Source organism: Phoca vitulina, unplaced genomic scaffold (assembly GCF_004348235.1).
Source record: "Phoca vitulina isolate PV1807 unplaced genomic scaffold, GSC_HSeal_1.0 scaffold25, whole genome shotgun sequence".
Classification (NCBI taxonomy): Eukaryota; Metazoa; Chordata; class Mammalia; order Carnivora; family Phocidae; genus Phoca; species Phoca vitulina.
In genome coordinates, this window is record NW_022589728.1 from 24,321,485 (window position 1) to 24,338,564 (window position 17,080).

The window sequence follows — 17,080 nt, forward strand, 5'->3', positions numbered from 1 at the left end:
AAAAAATGAATCTATTGTATACCGGGCATGGTTCTAGATATCATGTTTCTTAAGTAGAGCATTTGCGATTACTTCATAATATACCCTTATGGAACAAAGGAGCCAATATGGTTGGATAAAAGTAATGCACATTTTCAGATGAACAAACCACCATGTTAAAGAATATTCATTTATAAATGAACACAAGGTTGCCCATTTAGCTAAAGACTTATATAATTTTGTTACGTTTATTTCAATTACTTGTAGACCACTGTAAATACCATAAGATCAGAGACAGTGTCTGTCTTATTAACAGTTGTATCCCCAGTGCTTCATATGGTGGATGTTCTCTAACAGGAGCTTAATAAACACTTTTGAATGATTAAAATGAATGAACTTTTGAAGATAGACATCAGCCTGGACAGGGATCTCTACTGGTGTTCTTACAAGTTTCTATTCTCTGACTTGAGCCTAATAATTCTATAAATGACTTGAATAAAGACATTGTGGAAATACTGTTACATTTGTGGATGACAAAAGCTGGGATAGTTAAAATAATGACTAGTTTGTGAAGTGCTTGTCATAGGACAATAAAATGGAAAAATAATGAAGATAAAATTTAACAAGGCTAAATGTAGTATGTGAATTAAAAAAAATCAGCTGCGTTAATGAAGGACGGGAGACCTGGCTTGCTAAAAAGTTATTGATTAAAGCTAATAATAAAAGGCTGGTATGATCTCAAGTTGTTTTAAAAGTATAACTTCTATCTAGAACATGGCAAATTGTGAACTGGTCAGAACATGCAACATTTTGTCCAATTATGTGTGGAAATTTGAGGAACATTTACAAATTAGAATAATAAGTGAATGGATTTCACGAGACGTATAGTTAGTTGCCCATGATTATAATAGGAGACTTTAAGTGTATTCATTCATGTAAAAAATAGAGTGTAGTCAACTGATATCTCCTTTGCTGTTATTTGCCATCCCTTATTAGTTTACCAGCTGGGGATTATATTAAAAATGGTTTTGCTGACCTGTAGACATTTCTCAACACTTGTGTGTAATCAGTATTTACATCCTTATGCTTTTGGGATAAGTCCATTAAATAATTGGTAGTTTGGGGTTAGAAACTTGGTAGCGAAGGCAATCCTCTTCAAGTCTTAGCCTAAAAAAAATTAATTTCTAAATTGGATGATGGCTATGCTTGATTTTTAAAAAAATTTTATTTTTATTTAAGTAGTTGTTACACCCAATGTGGGGCTCGAACTCATGATGCCGAGATCAAGAGTCATGAGAACCTCTGACTGAGCCAGCCAGGCACCCCTTGATTTTTTTTTTTTTTTTGAAAGCAGTACTGATGTAGACATCAGTGGTATTCCTGAGGTCACAATTTGGGTCAAAAGAAGAATTTAGAAGTACTCAATTATGGGTGCTCAACCCAGGGCTGGCAAAGAACAATCTCTTTATTCATTCTTTTAATAGCTATTTTTTGGGTGTTAATTGGTACAAGGACCTGAGATATTTCAAAGATCCCTAATCATTAGAAGCTTACTAATCTTCAAAGACAGTTTCATTCTGTAAACTTGATAATACCAAATCTGTCTTTAATTCATGCATGTGCTATTATAACTACTCAGTTTTACTGACTCCTTTTCATATATGTGACACCTTTTTCTCTTCAGGCTTATAATGAAGAGTAGATATGTTAAAGCATGCAATTGATTAAACTAGATGAGGTGTGATACTAAGCAAACTAGGGAAACTCAGGAATAGTGGATGTAACAAATGAATATATGCACTAATATAGATTTTAAAATCTAGATATTTCTTATACTACTCATAACCTCTTTCAGTGAATTTAATTTGGCCACTAGATAATAAAAAAAGTGGGTCTGAAATAACTACAACTATTTATTACTGCCAAATGACTCAGTGGTAATCTGGAATCAAGGATGTCATATGGTGAATACAGAATTTTGGTAATATATGAGTTCTCTGAAGATCATGACTCATGTCTTTGGTTTATATATACCTCGTTTATTCTTAGGAAATAGGATTTAGTTTGGAAATAAAGTATTCTGGTATGATATTAAAGTATTATATGTAAGTCTCATTAGGAAATATATTTTGTGGATAAGATTTTGTCAATATCTATTGAAAATCAACTCATTTTAAAAACATTAATTCTGAAGTCACCGTTACCTTAAAAATGCAGTTATTTAGGTAAAAATTTCCAATTTTTCCAATTTTTGTCTATTAATAAAAGCCTCACATATAGTTGGATAACTTTATATGTCTTTTAGCACATCTACTAAAATTATAGATTAGCACAAAGGTTCTAACCAAGTGCGGAGAAAATATGGTATGTGGTAAGGAAAAAGAAAATGAGCATTTAAAACTCATGATTGTGCCAATAAAGTGACTTAAAAAGTTACCTTTTTTTTTTTTTTTTTTTTACTCTTTGTCCAATTTTAGTGGACAGGTCAGGGTGTTAAAATGTAAAGTTTCTAATTCCATATTATGTGTTAACAATGATTGGAACAAACTGTCTGATAAAGAAGTTTTGCCCCTCAATTACAAATGTTTCTGTTCAAAGTCTTAAGTATAATACCATTTAAGGTATAAAATTTATTGAAAATAATGCTATAAATTTGTCTTTCTCAGAAAATCATGGCTGCATATAATGAACTTCTATAATTTGACACCATTTTTTTTCTCATCTGTGTTTAGATTTGATCGTTCCACTTCTACAGTTGTGACAGCTTTGAACTGTAGTCAGTTTGTAACCATAACTTTTGCTTTAGGTCGTAACTTATTTACCAATTTTATTATATATTTTTTTAATAGGGTGGTGTTTGACTAGTTGAAGGGTACAGTTTCATTCAACTACCTGATGCATATTATCTTATACACCAATGTTATCACTAAGTGATCTAAGTAAAATAAAAAATCCACAAGGGGATAAAGATAGGAATGAAGTCTGTTTTCATTGAATTAATAATAATAAGGAAGAGCTGAAAGTTATTTAAATAGACCTGTGGGGGGAGGGAGTCTTTCTTGAAAACAGGGCATAATTATGCCTTCTTTACCTGCCATCACTGGGGAACATGGGAAATCAGAGCAGTCAATGTAGGAAAATAATGGAATCTTATGCCTATAAGCTCCTACATTCTTTTAATTTTTTGCTTTTGGGGAAACTGATTTTTTTTTTTTTAATGGCTCCAGGTCATTGTTATTCTACTGAGCAATGCAGGGACTGGAGACAGTATGGAGCTGTTTGTCCCTGTTAAATAGCTGCAGAATGCTTTTATTGTATCTTTTCTTTCTGGTTTTAAAAAACTAGTTTTCTCTCATTATCACATCTTTCTGCTTTATGCCTATCTGCACTTGCCTAATTTAGGTGCAGTACAAGACCTGCCTTGTCTCCTATTCAGTTCTTCTAGAAAGTCTGGTCTTCTGCCAATTTACTTATTTATTTTTATTTATTCTTCCAGCTTAGTCACTTATCCTGGTTTCCAATATAGCAACCCTATTCCCTAATGCTGGAAACTCTTTTCAGTGCTTGCTTCTTAAAAGTCCTCTGATTCTGTGCCCTTCCTCTGTAAGCCTTCTACTGCTTTTTCACTCCTGAGGTAGAATACCAAGAACAGCCTTTTTTTTTTTTTTAAGTAATCTCTACACCCAATGTGGGGCTCAAACCCATGACCCCGAGATCAAGAGTTGCACACTCTACCGACTGAGCCAACCAGGCGCCCCTTTTTCTTTTCTCTTTTTTAAAAAATTTTATTTATTTATCAGAGAGAGAGAGAGAGAGAGAGCACAAGCAGGGGGAGCGGCAGGCAGAGAGAAAAGCAGACTCCCCGTTGAGCAAGATGCGGGGGGGGGGCTGGATCCCAGGACCCTGGGATCATGACCTGAGACAAAGGCAGACGCTTAACTGACTGAGCCACCCAGGCATTCCTCTTTTCTTTTCTTTTCTTTTCTCTTTCTTTCTTTCTTTCTCTCTCTCTCTCTTTTTTTCTTTTTTCTTTTTTTTTTGTGCGTGTTACAACAAAAATACTTTATGGAAGGATTGGGAAATAAAATAGAATGAGAGTGAGAGGGAAGGTCTGTATAAAATTCAAAGGAAATTCCCCATTGCCTTTTGAAAACCCCCGTTTCCAGAGGCAGTGGACACTCCTGTGCTCTGGTGTTGAGAGGACAGTGACAGCACATTGCAGGTGTTGTCATGGAGGTGCTGGAAGAGAGACAGTGAGGCTGGATGAGAACTTCGCTTCAGTGGGTATCTTATGCTCTGGCTGACAAAGTGTTATAGGAGAGAGTTACATAGTAATAGTGTCCTGAGTAGAAGAAAATTATTTTCGTGGATTTAAACATTTATCTTCCTTTGAAGAATTTGGGCTTAGCCAGATGGAACTTCCCCAGAAAGCAATTACCAGACAGTGTTTTTCCTGCTCTTATTCAGTTTCCCAGAAGGAAGTGGTATCCTCTTCTGAAGACAAGCCCCAGGCCTGGCACCAGAAAGTAGCCTGAGCCAGTGGCCATAAACTTAACTACTGGGAAGCATTTTAAAATGTTGTACCATTTTTGGTTATTAACTTGAGGTTTTTGGACCCCCCCAGAGCAGTGGTTCTTAAACTTTTTGGTTTCTGGGCCCCTTTATCATAAAAATTATTGAGAACATCAGAGACCTTTTATGGGGTATATCTATCAATATTTGCCAAATTAGAAATTAAAACAAAAAAATTTAAAACACATGAATACACAAGCCCACATGTCATTAACTGTCAGAGTGATAGAACCATCACATGTCCTGTAGCCTCTGAAAAACTCTGCTGTATTCTTGAGGGAGAATAAGTGAAAAAGCAATGAACACTGTAGCATTACTGTACAAGTAGCTTTAAGTCTGTGGACCCCCTGAGAGTGTCTAGGGAAAGCCCAGGGATTCTTAGACCACACTTTGAGAACTGTTGCTCTTAGTGGTCTATGAATAGAATTCAGGAGATTTGAGATCCTAGAGGGGAAAAAAATTATATCTTCACTTATTTCCAACAGAAACTTATTACTTCATTTCATTTCCAATGTAGGCATAAACCACAGCAATATCAGGAGTGCCTGTGACATTGTTACCAATAGAAATCACAGATATGTTCATAGCGTATCAGGTTATGGCAGTTATCTTAAAAATAACTTATGCTTATAGCTACTTTGAAATTATGGTAGTTATTAGACCTGCTGCTAGATCTTATTAATGTATTACTAAAAGGCACCCATATTAATATTTTATAATTTAAAATTAATTTGATAAACATATTCAATATAATCAATTTCTTTTGCAATCCTATGTCTTTTATGTTTAAGGACATTATTTTGAGAAGAGGTTGGTGGCACACAAAAGGTTAAGAACTCTTCAGTATTTCAAGGACTGTAGAAGGACTCCAGTCTGTTGTCCTCATGGAAATGTCTACCAGGCATTGGTTAGGATCCTACCGATAATACTGAGACCCTGAAAGGTCAGCAAGGAAGTGTGTTGTAGTTGGGTAAATCCACTGTTGACAAGTAGTATGTGGCTGCTTCATTCTCAGTTATTCCAATGCAGACTTCAGAATTGGACTCCCCAGCGGGGAATTAGGTATTTGCCCACTGGTTTGAGGAGTAATCCATCTTATTTTTTCTTAGAGTCAGAAATAGTCTGTTGGCTTAGAAAACTTGTTCCACTTGGATTATGGCATTATGAGATCTTGTCTGAAATGCTCTGCAACCAATTCTGAATTGTCAACACTTATGAATGAGTGTGGGATGCTCAAAAGGATTCTAAATTAAATAGCCCAAACTAAGAAATAAATGAATAAAATTGAGGCTATTCTTTTCACTTGTTGGAATAAGCTCATTGGCATTTTTCCGGAGCAGTTTGAGAGTCAGAATTAGGAAGTGTTTCTGAAGGGATATAGTCCTGATCTTTGGATCATGTGGTTCATTGTTATTCTTCTTGGATAGTCTCTGAAATGTAACCCCTTTGAAGATGTTACAATGATGTTATAAAGCAGGGCACTGCTTTAGGAATCAATGATTTTAGTTCTTGTTCTGCCTTTAATTAGCTGTGGTATCTTAGGAGAATACCTCAGCCTCTCTCAGTGTCCTTGTTAACTGCTACAGAGCTTCTCCAGCTCAAATATTCTATGACAACTAGAAATTTGGAATATATTCATTGATTGAAATTTACTGAACACCTACTATGAGCCAAATCTTATATTAGGCACTGGGAACTCAACAGAGAACAGTGTATGGTCCCTGCCCTCAAGTAGTCTAGAGTCTAGGGTTTAACCAGCAAACCAGGATTTATGTAGAACCCACTTTCTAGACACAAAATATTAGAAAGTCATGGTGAATCTGTGAAGACTGTCAGTGCACATTCACATAACATCAAAAGGGTCACTCTTGGTATTAATTGGAACCTAGGAAAGAGTGGTCTCTGATTATCTTTTCATAATGAGCTTTCATTCACCTATCCAACCTTTATCAATGTCCTAAAATGTATGAGACATTATGAGAGACAGTGAATCATAGGCTCGCTGCCCTGAAGAAGCACATAGGGCAAAAAGATACAACCAACCAGTTAAGGTGATAAGGCTATGATGGTGTATGTACAAAGGTATTTTTGCAGGTACAGAGGAAGGCACACCTGACCCAATCAGATATTGGTTGTAGGAGGTTAGGGAATGTTCCTTAGAGGAGTTGGCATAAATAACTGGGCCTTGCGGGTCGAGTAGCAATTTGTAAAGTAGAGAAGTGAGAGAATTTCAGTGTGATCATGGTTTGGGATCTAGTCTGGTACATCAGTCCATTTCAAATTTTGAATGTCTGGGCTGGGGAGATAATCATCTTTTAAATGCCTTGATGTAATATTGAAAACACTGATAAGGGGGTTTGGGTTTTTCATTTTGCTTTTGGATGTAACCTCTCATTTGTAACTTTTCCTTTAATGTTTATGTGTATGTTTTTAGAAAAAACCCCCAGGTTAATGCCTGATAAAGGAAGCATGTATTACCCACGGGTACAACATTATCGAGAACTGCTGGACTCTTTGCCAATGGATGCCTATACCCATGGCTGCATTTTACATCCTGAGCTCACTGTGGACTCCATGATCCCAGCTTATGCAACCACACGGATTCGCAGTATGTAACAATCTTAAAGACTTGGAATTTTGTCTCAAAGTTCTTTTAATTCATTTTTGAGACTGGGCATATCTCATGAAGACTCGGGGGCAGTGTTGTGTTGTTGAGTTTGCTTCATGGATGTTCATGTTACAGATCAATCCATGCACCAGTCAGATTAATCTGTGCTTCAGCTGTTCAGCTGGACATTTATTGTCTATAGGAGCTGATTTTCCAGCTCTTGGCCTTGAGGGCCAAGCTTGAGTAAAACTCAAGAATAGCCTGTGGAAAAGTAAAGAACATAACATGTTCTCATAGGAGATGGACTAAGAATCATGAAATCTGGAATCTGCTGGGGATTATGGGTAACTGAGTTCACATTTCTGGTCCTTAATTTTTGTTTCATTATGTGAGGGAGCTGGACTACAGGCTGTCTAACCATTAGTCTACCTCTAAATTCAGCGATTTGAGATTTATTAAGATTGAATTGTGATATTCAACTCTGTCCTTTTCTGAGGACAGAGTATGGTCAGTGCTTGGGATGTGGAAGAGAAAGTGTGTTCTACGGCACAGGTGATTGGGATGGGAAAGTAAGGGAAGGTGGCCGTGGTCAGACTCAGGGCGTGTTTGACTAGGAACACTCAAACCCAGATCTTCTAATTCTAGAAACGACATTCTTTCCATTACATCATATCTCACCTTTATAATTCTCTTATGTTATTTTTCTTTCCTTTTGATTCTTCTTTCTCTCCTCTTCCGTCCCCTCCCTCCTTCTCCTCTTCCCGCTTTACCTTCTTGTTCCTCCTTCTTCTCTTCATAAGTACTCATATGATGTGAAACAGGTGGTCTGAATATAATTCTATCACCTGGAGTTAATATTTTTTTTTTTAAATAAGCTTTTTTTCTTCTCTTCATATAGAAGTCCATTAACAAAAACTTGAAAGGTATTGAAAGGTAGAACAACCACTGTGCACTGAGCTCTTCTGACGTGCTGGGCCTTGCTCTAAGTGCTTTCCTGGATGTCTCACATTTAATCCTTAGCTTATGCAACAGATACTCTGATAGTTCCATTTTGAGTCTGAGGAAACTGAGGCACAGAGAGGGTAAGTCTAAGGCAGAGACAGGGCATAAACCCCAGAGCTCATGCTCTTACCATGGAGTTTCCTAGCTTCTCCTTGTTTCTTGTCTAGAAGGGAGGAAATAATTTCCTATTTCAAAAATGATTTTATTATCAGGCCAAATTGGTAACACAGAATCTGAACTGAAAAAACTTGCTGAAGAAAACCCAGATTTACAAGAGGCATACATCGCAAAACAGAAGCGACTTAAAGTAAGTAAACCAGGCTGTCCTCCATTGACATCCACTGTTTGTATTAAATGTTCTACTTTTTGTAAAGTTTCACTATTTCTAGAACATCTCTTAAATATTTGCAAATCACCAGTGCACGTTACCTTTGGCTTACGCTGTGCTTTTAGAAAGAATTTTTCTTTATTAGATTTGATATTCAAACCTAATGACAGTTGCTTAAAAGGCAGATATTGCTCATGCTGATTGTCAAGGCAAGTTGTAAAATGAAAAAGTTCATAATACATACTAGGAATCTGTCATTTCAGGTTTTCTGCCACTTTAAGGCCTAGCTAGACCTTTAGGACTTTAATACCAATAGGGCAGGCAATTGGCAAGTTTGTTCCTCTATTATACTTCCCTCCCTTCTCTCATTTTTTTTCTTCTTACCTTTCACCCATTTCCTCCACCTCCAATCCCCACCTCTGGCAACCACCAATCTGTTCTCTATGAGCTTGGTTTTTGTTTTGTTGTTGTTGTTGTTTTTAGATTCCACATATAAGAGAGATCCTACAGTATATGTCTTTGTCTGACCTATTTCACTTAGCATAATTCCCTCGAGGTCTATTTTTGTTGGTGCAAATGGTAAAATTTCATTATTTTTTATGGTTGAATAATATTCCATTGTGTATATATTACCACATCTATTCATTCATCCATCGATGGACACTTAAGTCTTGGATATTGTAAATGAAGCTGCAATGAACATGGGAGTGCATATATCTTTTTGAGTTAGTGTTTTCATTTTCTTTGGGTAAATACCCAGAAGTGGCATTGCTGGATCACATGGTGGTTCTATTTGTAATTTTTTGAAGAACCTCGATACTGTTTTCCATTGTGGCTGCACCAGTTTACATTCCCACTAGTAGTGCATGATTGTTCCCTTTTCTCCACATCTTTGCCAACACTTATTTCTTGCCTTTTTGATCATAGCCATTTTAACAGCTGTGAGGTGATATCTCATTGTGGTTTTGATTTGCATTTCCCTGATGATGAGTGATATTGAGCATCCTTTTATGTACCTGTTGGCCATCTCTATGTCTTCTATATGTCTTCAATTCAGATCCTCTGCACATTTTAAAATCAGATTGTTTTTTTGCTATTGTGTTGTAGTTCTTTATATATTTTGGATGCTGTTAGCCCCTTATCAGATATATAATTTGCAAGTATTTTCTCCTATTTAATAGGCTGCCTTTTCATTTTGTTTTTGGTTTCCTCTGTTGTGCAGAAACTTTTTAGTTTGATGTAGTCCCACCTGTTTACTTTTGCTTTTGTTGCTTTTGTTTTTGGTGTCAGATTAAAAAAATTATTGCCAAGACCTACATCATGAAGCTTACCACTTCTGTTTTCTTCTAGGAGTTTTATGGTTTTAGGTCTTATGTTCAAGTCTTTAATCCATTTTGAGTTAATCCATTCTGACCTGTCTGCCTCCTAAGGAGCAGGGCTTTGCTTCGTCTGTTACAGTCAGCCTTTCCCTTTCTGGTGATTCTTTCCTCAGGCCCCCAGAACACACACAGGCTACCCCCATATTAAAAATGTAGCAAATATCAACACTCCCCACCCTCCTCAACTTCCCATTTTCCTTTATCTTACCTTAGCTAAGGGAGCTGCTCAAAAGAAATGCCTGCACGCACAGCACTCCTTACTTTCCACTTGGTCTTTAACTCACTGCATTCAGATTTCTCCCTCAGGCCTGACCCTTCAGTTTTCCGTTCCTCAAAAGTTGCTGAAGTTCCATTCATTCACTGGGGGCTGAGAGGAGTCTCTTTGTGCCCCTTGTATTCTTGGCCGTCTCTGGGCATCTGGTCCCACAGGAGCTGCCAGCAGACCAGGGGGTCTGGCCCATGGAGTATTCTCTCAGCCAGAGCATTTTCCCTCAGGCTTGCTTTGGCTTTAACATTATTCTGTATCTCCTCATTGCCTTGGAGAAAGAGGCTCCAACTCTAGAAGAGTTTATATCTGCTTTGCTCTGTATTGATTGTTCTTTGCACGCATAAATAACCTATTTAGTTATTTTTGCTAATTAGTCAAAGCTGCTTGACCATGACAATGTCAAATATTTGAAGAAAATTCTTGATGAATTGGAGAAAGTCTTGGACCAGGTTGAAACTGAGTTGCAAAGAAGAAATGAAGAAACCCCAGGTAGGTTCTCATTTGTGTGTATGTATGTATGTATGTATGTATGTATGTGTGTGTGTGTGTGTGTTTTCATTCTCTTTTGCTGGATACCAGGCATATTTATGGGAATATTCTAAGATTTTACCAAAAACATTCTGTAGTCTGTTTTTTATTATTTTTATTCACGGGCAGTTTAAATTATCATGGCAACAATAATACCGAACTCAGCAAAACCCAGGTGTCTAATGGTAACCCAGTCTGTGTCTATGTGAAATGTGATTGGTGGAGGATTCTTCTGCACAATTTAAAGTGATGGTTGAGAGGTTCCTACTTAGCCCGTTTGACACATTTGTAATCACAGTAGTTCATTTGGTTGAATAACCTGAGTAATTGCTTGAAAGCTCCTTCTAGTTTTTTTCCCTAGGCAGGGAGAACACTTCCAGTGTGAAGTCTAAGATGGCTGGCCTGCGTATATCTGCAGGCTGGCTGGTGAGCATCCCAGCATTGTACCTGTGAACCTAGCTGCACTATCCGGCCATTGCCCAGGTGCATGCACATGGATCATTTGCGCTATTCTAATTGGCAACAAAGTTGAAGACTGTGTTACATGAAACTTGTCTCACAATAGGAACTTTCTTCTGCTTTACATAAGTAACTAGGAGTGGCAATCACTGAGTGACATTTCAGGCCCAATTTTATGGATTTTCCTAAAGCTCACCTGCTGTTTTCCTAAGCCAAGAGGACAGATCTGTTGACTCCTCTGGCTTGGAGGCTCTCAACTCCTCAGAATCCTTTTTCAATATCAGAGACCCACTTTGAGCTCAGGTGGCTCCAGTCTCACCCAGGGTCAGGTGGCTCACAGATATCAAGCAAACCTCCCTTAGCTTGGGATACACTGGCATGGACTTTGCTTAGGATAAAATTACTCACTGAGTATGATTGTCAAGAAAATGTACCATGGCCTTCATCATTTGCTGTACTCACACTTGCCCTCAGGACCGAGACAAAAGCTGCTGGCTAGAGTCTATCTGTATAGCTCTTGCCCCTAATTCTCCATGTCCCTCTCTCTGATTAGAAGAGGGCCGTCAGCCTTGGCTCTGCGGAGAATCCTTCACCCTGGCAGACGTCTCTCTTGCTGTCACATTGCATCGACTGAAGTTCCTGGGGTTTGCGAGGAGAAACTGGGGAAATGGAAAGCGACCAAACTTGGAAACCTATTACGAACGTGTCTTGAAGAGAAAAACATTTAACAAGGTTTTAGGACATGTCAACAATATATTAATCTCTGCAGTGCTGCCAACAGCATTCCGGGTGGCCAAGAAAAGGGCCCCAAAAGTTCTTGGCACCACCCTTGTGGTTGGTTTGCTTGCAGGGATGGGATATTTTGCTTTTATGCTTTTCAGAAAGAGACTTGGCAGCATGATATTAGCACTTAGACCCAGACCAAATTATTTCTAGGCTTGTAGGGATCTAGTGGTGGCCACTCGTCCAACCATTCAACTAGACCCTTGTATACTCTTCCAGGCCCAGGGAAGGATGACCCTGGGCAACTAGTAAAAAGTATGATTTACTTTACTCTTTGGGTAGTTTTGTGGGGAGAGGAGGTAATGAAAATGTTTTTGTGGGCTGATAACTTTGAAATTACTTATTTGCAAACCTGAACTAATTCATCCTTAAAACATGTGCAAGGTCAAGATATGGACATGCTGACAGAGAATTAATTAGACCTTTAACTCAGAATGCCAGCTCAAGTTCTGAATTATTTTTTGTGAGGAGGTTCTTACTATGAGCAGACAGTAATAATGTGTGATTGCCCATATCTCTTCATCTGAGACGATCTGGATGTGCTGAGTGTTGAGCAGTTCGCAACATTTTCCACTGGAATTCAGAAATCATCTTTGTTTCACAACCTGGGTTCAGACAGCAGCGGGGCACAACAGTGCTTCACACGATCATTGTTAGATTCAGGCAGAAATAAGAGAGACAAAGGGAACAGGGAGAGGGAAAAGAGGGAAAATGAAGTCCATATAGTGCAGAGCAGTAGAAGGCAACCTCCAGGCGCCTCCAATGTCACTCATGGCCGCCTGTCCCCTTAGTAAGCATTACACTACTTGTGGCCACTGCCCACATATCCTCCTATACTTAAGACCTTGGAAAGAGGACTGGGGAGTTACTGGTGGGAGTGGACTGGAGAAAATTCTGGGCTTTACACTTACAGCACCTCATCTGGCCTTAGTATTAATTTTAAATGCATTTGAATCACACTCATTGTTTTAATAAAATTAGCTGCTTATATACTTGGGTGTTAAATGCCCACTGGAACATGTCTGCCTAGCATTTACATGAAAATCTTAAGTGCTATAAAATGGTTCCTTTCTTTTCCTCACAGTTCCCCAATTGGATGGTGCCTGTGAGCTATCACTCCTTTGGACTTTTGTGTCCAGTCACTGGGGGTCTTGGCTTCTACAGCCCTTTTTAGCACACAAATGGAAGTCAGGTGAATATCCCAGCTAATCACTAACATGGCATGTGGCTGGGAAGTGGGTATTTTAATGATCTGGAAGTATTAAATATGCCCATTCTGTATATGAAGAGGCTGGTGTGTTAAAAAAAAACTGTTGCCTAGACCTTGCATCTGTTTATTGTCATTAACAAGGCCTTAAAAGGTTAAAGAGAAAGAGAAAGGTCTAGTCTTAGCCCATGGAAATTAATTTAGGGGAAATGAAATAAGTTGATAGTGATGTCCACTTATATTCATTTATGTATGTCTAGGCATTTCAGGGGGTACCTCAGTCCATCTGGAGGGACAATCCCAGTGTGTCCCATGAACAACCATGGAACTGCATCATACAGTTTGTGCTCAGGAAAAAATGTTCATGGTGACAGGAAGATACAGTTTCCCTGGAGCTGGCCTGAAGGGAGTTGGGGGATAGTTTTAGATCTCTGGCTGGAAGTATGTATAGAGAATGATGAGCTGAGGTTCCAGCAAACAACAAAAGCTTGTTTGGATTGCCTCAGATTGGCTATGCAAAACAGCCAAAGAATGTACTGACTTTTTCATTCACAGGAAACAGTCATACTTAGGAAATGACTTTTTGATGGTAAAATGAGTCTATAATTCCATTTCATGAATCAGTTGTTTTAGAAAATCTTGAAATGGATATTCCTTGTTTACAAAAATTAATAACATCTCAGTGTCAACTCAATACAATAATAATTAACAGACTGGCAGCTTTTCTAATGTCTTAATACTGCCCCTCAGTGCATTGTCATAGAGACTGGCTGGATTTGTTTATTGCTGGGACATTCCAATTCATGTTCCTAAAAGAGCCACAAAACTGATTATTTAGTAGCTCATCATGTTTCAGAGATCTTTATATCACCCTGTTAGAAGCCAGAATTTGGACATGAACAGAACAAAATTGGATTTTTATAAAAATCTACAAAGGGTATTTACCTATGGAGAGGTTGTTAAGAATAAAGATTAGAAGCCCAGTGCTGGCTTTTCTTAAATTTTATTACTGAGTCAGAGAAAGTCTACCAGGAAGTGTAATCTTCTGATATAGTTTCATTGGAAATATGCTTGTGTCAATATTAAAGATGATACATTCATAGTGATTTCACTTGTTTCATGGATACCCTTTGCGTTTAGACTTATAAAATGTTTGGGATCATAATGCCCACTAGATGTCGCTGTTCACACAGTAGTCTGAGATTGGGCATTAGGTTCAGCAAGCTTTCTAAAATGGCTCAAGTGAAGATAAACATTGATGACCTTAGTTTCTGAAATGAGGGCATCTTGATCAGATCATTCATCTGTAAAAAAGCTTGAGGCACATGTAGTATTGATTTCTAATGCTTTGGAAGGGATAACAGTATCACACAATGTCAGGCTAAACATATACTGTTAGCAAGATAAGCACTTTTGTCTATTTTTTTCACGATCATTGGTGACTGACCAGTGTGCTCCTCACTTTCCAAGGTTTGTATAAATATAAAAATTATAAAAATGCCTGAGGTACTAAATTTAGGTTGACTATGTATGACTTAATACATAAATACTATTTTATTGTTATTGCAATTACATGCCTTTTGAATCGATTTCCCTTAATTGCAGATAGTTGTAAATGTTTGCTTGATTTTTAGTGATTATTGATATTGACACCAGAGTTGTAGATATTTTGGTGTTGTTGAATGTAATAGATCAAAATACTATTCTGCCTGTAAGATCAATAAAAGTAACTGGATAATCAAGATGAACTCTCTACAAGTATTAATTTTATAATCTTTTTAAAGAAAACAGATTTCATCTAAAATCAAAGCATACTGTGGTAATTGGAAAGAATAAAATAAGCAGAAGTTAGATATTAAAGATATTTAGCTACAAGATGCCATATTTTCCTTATAACAATTACTGACTCACAATTTATTTAAAAACACACAATTTTATCATTAAAATGAGTGGCAGCTTAAAGAATAACATATTGCTGCAGGGTGCCTGGGCGGCACAGTCAGTTAAACGTCGAACTCTTGATTTTTGGCTCAGGTCATAATCATCATGATCTCAGGGTCATGAGATTGAGCCCCATGTGGGGCTCCACACTCAGTGCAGTCTGCTTGAGTTTCTCTCTCCCTCTCCCTCTACCTGCCCCACTGTGCTTTCTCTCCCTGTAAATAAATAAATAAATCTTAAAAAAAAACAACAACAACATATGGCTCTTGATCATTAAAGGGGTTCTTTTGCAGCTACCTAACGGGATAGGCATGAAAATGACAAATACCAAGAGAATATTGTTTTTTCAAAATAGTTTTGTTATATGTTCACTTGGTTTCAAAGATTACTTTTATGATATTTATGTATATTTTTCATATAGCTAATTCTCTTTTGTTGAGTTATAGATTATGAATGTTCAACTTACCATCCATATTTCTAGCCTTGGCCATTATTCTAATCATCAAATAGAAACTGAATGCTATTTTTGTCTTACAATGAACTAAGCAAATGAGAACCTAATTGACTTTATTTTCCCTGCATTTGCAAGCAAAACAAAAAGCAACAATATTGAATACCCATGGAAAGTCAAGTGATATATAATTCTGTTGTCTACTCAGAAAAGGGAAAAACACCACGGTAAAGACGCAAAAGTCAAATTAATGCAATGAATAAATTAGTATTTAGTCATACCTTTCATATTGTTTATGCCAAATATTTCACTGATTTATATTGTTATTCTTTACATATTCATATCAGAATGTCTTGATTTTCTAATTTACCACAACACTTGTGTTTTACTAGGTAGGGTAGAAGATTCCAAACCAAGTAAGGAAGTACAATTTTTAGAGTGAGGATAATAGTTTTAATTATGTATTACATTGTGGTAATGGAGAGTGGGAGAGAGAAAGAAACCCATTTCATGGGTTAGAAGGGTAGTGCATTGAGGAAAGCAGTATCTTGTATTATTTAATCTGAGTTGAGCCCTGGAATTTTGTCTTAGGAGGGAGGAAAGACTGACATATGGGTCACAAGGCAGCAGGGTAGAGCAGGCTCTGAGGTATAAAACAACAAGGCCATGTGGAGCTTGAGACAAAACATACTTATAATGGGCCCTGATATACTCTGATTCCAGTAGGTGGTGTATCTCATCATAAAGCTCCTTTGGTAAGGTTAGATGTTTATGTCTTCAGTCTTACACTATATTCACTATTTATATATTTGCTCCTGGATTACAAGGTGCTGTCTTTAAATTCCCCTATTAAGAGAAATCTATAGTATGGATGAAAATATAAAGATGTTAATGAAATGTAATGCAAAGGGTCATGTTTTCATGCTAACAGAAATATTCACATCCATATACATAAGTTAATTCCTAATCATATAGGTAATTTTTCAGGCATATGGCTAGTATGTATACCTTTTTGTATCATCAGATTAAGCTGTCTTTTGAATTTAAGAATCTGATATTCAACAAAGTCACTTACAAACATCAAATACACATAATAAAAATATGATATACTTTTAGCAATTCCACACTTAAGCTCAATGAATAAAAAAGTAAATATTTACATTGAAAAACTGCAGCATTATCTACAATACCCAAAATATGGAAACAGACAAGTGTCCAGTGACTGATGAATGGATAAAGAAAAGGTGGTATACACACACACACAATGGACTATTACTCAGCCATAAAAAGAATAAAATCTTGCCATTTGTAATGATATGGATGGAGCTAGAGAGTGTTATGTTAAGCAAAATAAGTCAGAGAAAGATAAATGCCATATGATTTCACTCATATATGGAATTTTAGAACCAAAACAAATGAGCAAAGGGAACAAAAAAGGGAGAGGCAAACTGAGAAAAGAGTCTTAACTATAGAGAACAAACTGATGGTTACAGGAGGGGAGGTGGGTAGGGGGATGGGTAAAACAGGTAATGGGGATTATGGAATACACTTGTTATGAGCAGCGGGTGAGGTATG

At 37.3% G+C, this 17,080-nt stretch overlaps 1 protein-coding gene across 4 annotated transcripts in view; it reads left to right on the forward strand.

Moving 5' to 3' along the window:
* Window positions 1-15,166, forward strand: part of GDAP1 (ganglioside induced differentiation associated protein 1) — a 45,291-nt gene extending 30,125 nt beyond the window's left edge. For 3 of the 4 annotated variants that reach the window (XM_032421719.1, XM_032421720.1, XM_032421721.1), the window contains 4 exons: window positions 6,986-7,159; window positions 8,374-8,468; window positions 10,511-10,625; window positions 11,677-15,166. In XM_032421719.1, the coding sequence (XP_032277610.1) occupies window positions 6,986-7,159; window positions 8,374-8,468; window positions 10,511-10,625; window positions 11,677-12,059 (767 nt within the window). In that variant the 3' untranslated portion in view covers window positions 12,060-15,166. The remainder of the gene's footprint in view (window positions 1-6,985; window positions 7,160-8,373; window positions 8,469-10,510; window positions 10,626-11,676) is intronic. The other variant, XM_032421718.1, reaches the window with a different exon arrangement.
* Window positions 15,167-17,080: the final 1,914 nt, after the last annotated feature.